Source organism: Opisthocomus hoazin, chromosome 18 (genome assembly GCF_030867145.1).
Source record: "Opisthocomus hoazin isolate bOpiHoa1 chromosome 18, bOpiHoa1.hap1, whole genome shotgun sequence".
Taxonomy (NCBI): domain Eukaryota; kingdom Metazoa; phylum Chordata; class Aves; order Opisthocomiformes; family Opisthocomidae; genus Opisthocomus; species Opisthocomus hoazin.
The window spans coordinates 16391389-16397388 of NC_134431.1; the positions used below are offsets into that span (position 1 = coordinate 16391389).

Below are 6000 nucleotides of genomic sequence, written 5' to 3' on the forward strand. Positions count from 1 at the left end.
GCCAGAGGGTCAAACTGCTCTGAAATCTGTGATAAATCACCCAGGCAGGTGGGGAGCTTGGTGGGCACCGAATTCCTGTCCTGATGCTTGTTCTGGGTCTTCAGCGAATGCAGTGCATCTCCTCATCCCTCCAGCGTGTCCCTCCCTGAGACAGGCACAGGCTTAAGAAGGGTGGTAACAATGATATTCAGCGTTCAAGGGCTTCCTGGCAAAGTTTATTGCTGTTATTTAATCACCGGTTTTGAAACAGAGGTGTGTCAAGAATGCAGTTTGATTTCTGCTTCGCTCTGCTCTGCGACTGAAGCCGGCTGGTTTCTGCTCTCCCTGAATTTCTTTCTCTTTAAGGTTTGACCATCACCGTGCTCTGCCTAGCAAAGCACCCACCAGCCTTTCTCTCCCAGGTCTATCACGAGTGTAGCTGTGTTGAGAAAACCCTCCTGCCCGGCCCCGGCGACGCAGAGGCAGGGAAATGCACCTCGTCTTGTGCGAAAAGGTCCCTGCTCCTGTTCTTCATGTTCATGGTGATCCTCTTCACCTTCCTGAGCAGTATTCCTGCCCTGACCGCCACTCTGCGGTAAGCACGGGATCGCCTCGCCCTCCGCCAGCGCGGCAAGAGTCCACCTCTCCGCTTTATCCGGCTGGCTCAAGCCATGGGGAAGGCGTGATGGGAACCACCTCGTTACTGGCAGCCTGGAGAAATCAGGTCTAATTCCCTTCCCTGTGTAGCTGGGAAAGAAAATTACAGCATTGGCAGCTCTGTCCTCTGACACCAGGCACCCATGTGTGCGTCCCAGTTTGCAGCAGTGGCGGGGGGGACATGGCACTGGGGTGAAGCTCGGTCTGCAGAGGGGTGGAGGCCCCAGGCGGGGCGTTGCGGGGCGCGGAGGTGCCGTGCAGCCTGGCAGCGTGTTTCAACAACCCCCGTTTGTTCCCCAGGTGTGTCTCTGACAGGCAGAGGTCATTCGCACTCGGGATCCAGTGGATTGTGGTGCGAACGCTAGGTATGGAACAGAGTGAACTCGGGTGTCGATATGGTCCGTTGGCTTTGTGGAGCGTGTGCCAAGCTGTTACCTAAGAATAAAACACGTTGGGTTGGAAGAGAAGGGGGTAGGAAACACGCTGTTGAAAGGAGGATATTTTCTCTGCTTTGCTGTCATTCAGAAAAACCTAATTCCCTTTGCATATGGTTTGCAAACAGAGTGAAGGATTCTGCAACATAGCGCAGGTGGAGTGGAAGAGCAACATCTGGGCAACGTGTCCTTATTTTAAGAAAAAAGGAGCAGAGGTGTTAAGGCTCCTGTGTTTGTCCCTTGGCTCTTCTGCAACATGTGGGTCAGGATGGTCAAAAGACCCGCTGGACTCTCAGATCTTCAAATTCAATGTATCTGGGGTACCTTGTGGCTCTGAGCACAGCTGTAGGTGTTGCAGGAAGAGTTTGCAGAGCCTGATGCTTTGCTGCGAGCACCTCGCGTCTTGCAAGGCTGGTGCACAGGGGCTGCCCAAAGTGAAGGTCCGCTCTCTCTTCCCGCAGGAGGCATCCCTGGCCCCATCGCCTTCGGGTCCATGATCGATAAATCCTGCCTGCTCTGGCAGGACCAGTGTGGTGAGCAAGGTTCTTGCTACGTTTACCAGAACTCAGCCATGAGCCGATACACCCTCATCGCTGGACTGGTCTACAAGGTGATGCTGCCTGTTAACTTCCCTCTGTGAGAAAGCGAGCGGGTCTTTAGGAGACAGCATTTTGCTCTGGGAGAGAAGTTTACAAAATTGAGTTGTCCTGATCTGCCCCCCCCCAACCCAAATTAGACCTTCACACAAGAAACGTTTTCGGGGAAGGAAAAAGCTCCATTTGCTTCTCGCCAGGTAATGGTGCTCCAGACACCATCATTCTCTTAAATTCTCATTGCTTTCTAGGCTTACAGCTTCTGTTGCACTGTATGAAATATCTCCTCTTCTCCCAACAGCTACCAAAGTGATTTTTTGCTAGAAATGGAATAAAATACATAACTGCAGTGTGTTAGTGAGAGTGAGGGATGGCTTTGTGGGTGGGCTGTAAATAACCATTCCCCAACCACGGCTAGAACATAAGAGAACTTAGCTGTGTGTTTGTTATTTATTAGCTGAAAACCATCATTTTAAGTGCTCCCAGAGAAGCACTTGGGCTGGATAGTGGTGTTAGTAGTTGCTGTGATAAAGAGGTTTTCAAAAGCCTTCAAGCAAATGGCTCGCACAGTGTTGGTCCGCACAGCACTGTGCTCCAGGTGTCCGTGCGGGGCCGAACTGCTTTCCAGATTCTCGCTGTCCCATTGCTATGGGGCCGGCTAAATGCAGATTTTGACGCCCTCCGACTCTGCCCACTGGTCTGCTGCTCAGGCTGGCCCTCAGCATCGTCTGCCTCCCAAAGCTTGGTCATCAAATCTCATGCCAAGTGAGAGCTGGGCGCCTGGTTTTGGGGGGAGCAGAGAGTGACGGGGTGTCTTTGTGGCCGCAGGTGCTTGGGACAACCTTCTTCATAGTCGCCTGTTTACTCTACAAACCCCCGCCACCAGAGTCGGCTCCGGGCAGCTCGGATACGTCTGAAAACGGCAACGGTGAACTTCCGGAGCACAAACCATCGCTGCCAGCTGAAGGGGATATATAGTGCTGTACGTGTGGAAGTGACTTTCTCAGTCTCAAGAACATGATGAGAAGACGTTATACAGTCCCTAGGGGGTTTTAAATTAATAGTAATATTATAACTTTTTTAGTTCAAGACAAATAATTTAATTAACCACTGGTGCGCTTGCTATTTTCTTAACAGGAGAAGCACATTTAAAATTGTGCACTGATGCCGTATGCAGTTATTTAATTTTATTTAAAGAAAGGGCTACCCTAGCTTTATTCTATGTCTGTGACAAGCAAGGACCGCATTCTCCACTCGTGGAATTAAGCACCGGTAACTCCAATGGAGCATGTGGGATTTAAAACACCAGAGGATCTGGTCCCTAATATCTCAGTTGTAAAGCCAACTGTAGCAAAGCTTCTGTTGAGACTTCCTAAGCCTGACAAGAGCGCTGCTGTCCTGCAGTCTGCATTGCAAAGAGGACGACTGGCCCTTAAACTGGTGTAGGCAAAGCAGACGGCCCCGGCAGTGTCCTCCTCCTCCTGCCTGTGACACACAGCGTCGCTCCTTTTGTTCAGAAGCTGCTTATCTAATTACGCAAATTCATCTTACTGTGCAATGGGAGACAGGTTTGGGAGGAGATTTGTCTAGCAAATTCATCAGTACACTACAGGCAGCCGACCCCGAGAGCTGCTGAGCACTGTACGTTCACTGCCTCATTTCATTGCAGGGTTTACACCGTGGTGACACTTCATTTTTCTTTCCATGCATTTTTTAAAGGTGATGCCTTTTGTAATGTACTGTGCGAAACTTGAACTTCTTTCTTGCTCTTTGTTGGGCGCAGGAGGGCGTGAGATACAGATCTATGCAATGCTTCTCTTCGGTTGCGCTGTGAGAACGTTGAGTTTGGGTAGATGAGAAAAGTCAGAAAGAAGTGAATTTGTCTCTGGACTGGTAGTTAAGGGCTAGCTTGGCCTAATGACAGATTGCCTTCTGGAAAGGGGGTGCTGGCTTGTAACTGGGCTGCGTGCAAGTAGAGAGGGCAGCGTTCCCGCAGTGACCTTTGAATGTGCACTTGCAATATTGACCAGGACCTTTCTGAGGTGAAAAAGTGGAATTCAGGCGGGCGTATGTCTGACTTCCCTCTCAGGCCAGATCAGGTGAGGTTAGTGCTTAGTCTGCCTGTGTTTGCACAGCCACACGATCCAGGTACAGGTCTGGGGCAGGGCTGTGGCCGGCCCCTGGACTCCTACACTGTATAAACCGCGTTTGCAGGGACGGGACCTACAGTACTGAGCTGCAGAACTGGCGCTGCTTTTGTGCCAGCTGCTACTTAAAATTACTTTGTAGAGGTTTTTGTATATTTTGTGTATTTATGCTTTCGTAAGCGGACACGGGATGGGCATTTGTTTCCTTCGTTAGCAAAGGACCAATTCTCAGAGCGGAGATGAAGCCGTTCCTGTTGCAGACAGGGATGGCGGCGCTGGGAGCGTGGTCGATCTGCAGGTCGATAGCGGTCAAGAAAGCAGCTTCTTCCATTCACAGATCCCCTTCCACCAAAGCCAGGTAGTGACCTTCCCGCTTCCAAAGGCCGTGCTTCCCAGGCTCTGTCAAGCGCTGGGAGAGACCTGAGCATCTCTAGTAACTGCTGGGAAAACTAGAAGTGCTAAGGGTGAGATGGAAAGTGGCTTTTGGGTGCTTGAACATGGGCAGCTGGTGCAGCTTTGATGGGGCAAAGCATGCAGGAGAGCCCTGTTTTTCCTCGGAGGCAGGATTAGACCCACTGATGCAGGAGTGAACCCCTGACACCACCCAAACACCAAAGGCTTCTTGACAACCTCTACCTGGGTTTGGAGCCACCTGCAAACATGACTCTGTCTCCAGGCCTCACCCAGCAATTGCCATTCCCGGTTTACAGACACTTTGGGTACGAGCAGGGATCTTAGATGGGGAAGATGCCTGAATGTATTTTGGGACCATATTTTATGTATGATGTATTTATGAAAGGTAGAAGTTTTTCTTGAGATATGTATGTGTATATATATATGGATATTGCAATGCAATTCTTGTGTTTATAAAATGAGCTTTATTTGAGTATGTTGTTTTCAGAGCAAAAGAGCAAAAAGCTCATGGGATTCTGGGCATTTATTATGTTGCTGTGAGACTGCTAAGTCATGGATCTAAGTAAGCATCAACAAGGCGTTCCTGTGCCACAAACAGGTTATGTAGGTGTACAGGTAACTTAAAATATGTGAAAGTATGTTTCCCAGTCTCATATGAAGTATTATATTGCTATAAAAGCATAGAAATGTGATCAGTATTTCACGGGTACTTGTGTGCGTGTTTTTCATCAGTTGTCACCCTTTCCCAGCTGCTGCTCTCAGCAGGCGTGGGCTGGATCCGTGCTGCCTGGGAAGCCCGTGCTGCAGAGCCTCCTGCTAACGGGGCCACAGCCACCCCGTGGGGCTCCAGGCTTCACTGCAGGTCATCGCGGGGTCTCCAAGGAAGACAGTTTGGATTTAGGTTTGTGGTTAAATCGTAGTGTTAAGAAAGCCCCTCGTGGAATCAGGAGCTGCAGGCAGCATCGTCTGACTGGTAGGACAGCAGATGGCATTGAGACCCTGTGGGTTGCTGTCTCCTACTGACTTACCCTCTCCTCGTGAGACAGAGGATGATTGCTTTAGAAGGCAAAATGAGGCTTTTGGTTGTTGGGGGAGAAAAACGAAGAGGGCAAGGTAATACCTTCGCTGCCCTCCTCCCTCCACAGACCACTCCCCTTAAAGCCATGGAGTTTCTCCCAGACCTGTGCTACGTAAATGAGGTCAAAGTCCTGTGTCACCTATAGTTTGCTTAAGGGGTATTTTGTGTTGTTAAAGAATACAAATAAACAGTGGAACGGTGGTTGGTATTGAGGAAAAGCCACAGGGAAGTAAAACAAATGAGAACACAGAAGGGAGTCCAAGCAGGAAGAACCGAATGTTATTTATTGTAGACAAAAACCCAGGCAGTCAATGAGCCATTTTTCTCTAGTAGAGATTTTGTTTGGAAGCTTCCTGGAGGTTTTAAAACGACAGCAAATAAAAGCTTTGAATGTGATGCGCAGATGGTTTTGCAGAGCTTTTTCCTGCTGCTGTGGGCTCTCTTCTGTGCCCGGGTGAGCGGAGCAGCCTCGATGCCTCCCGTCCCGGCGGCTGCATCCCCCGCAGCCCAAGCTTCGTGCGGGAGCAGGAGCAGATACTGATAATGCACTTTTTATACTTCGATTAATATCATTCAGCAGGAAAAAAATCCCAACCGACTGGCATGTTTTGATTTCACCAAAAGAAAGAACTTCCCTTTTGTTCAGGAGCCCGCCAGACCCTTTTCCTGGCCGCAGCCCGTCGCGGTGGGTCGGGGTC

At 49.9% G+C, this 6000-nt stretch overlaps 1 protein-coding gene across 1 annotated transcript in view; it reads left to right on the forward strand.

The window, feature by feature from the left end:
• Positions 1–5624, forward strand: part of SLCO4A1 (solute carrier organic anion transporter family member 4A1) — a 29641-nt gene extending 24017 nt beyond the window's left edge. Inside the window, exons 9-12 of the mRNA XM_075438756.1 lie at positions 402–574; positions 937–1001; positions 1532–1680; positions 2492–5624. Of these exons, the coding sequence (XP_075294871.1) occupies positions 402–574; positions 937–1001; positions 1532–1680; positions 2492–2641 (537 nt within the window). The 3' untranslated portion in view covers positions 2642–5624. The remainder of the gene's footprint in view (positions 1–401; positions 575–936; positions 1002–1531; positions 1681–2491) is intronic.
• Positions 5625–6000: the final 376 nt, after the last annotated feature.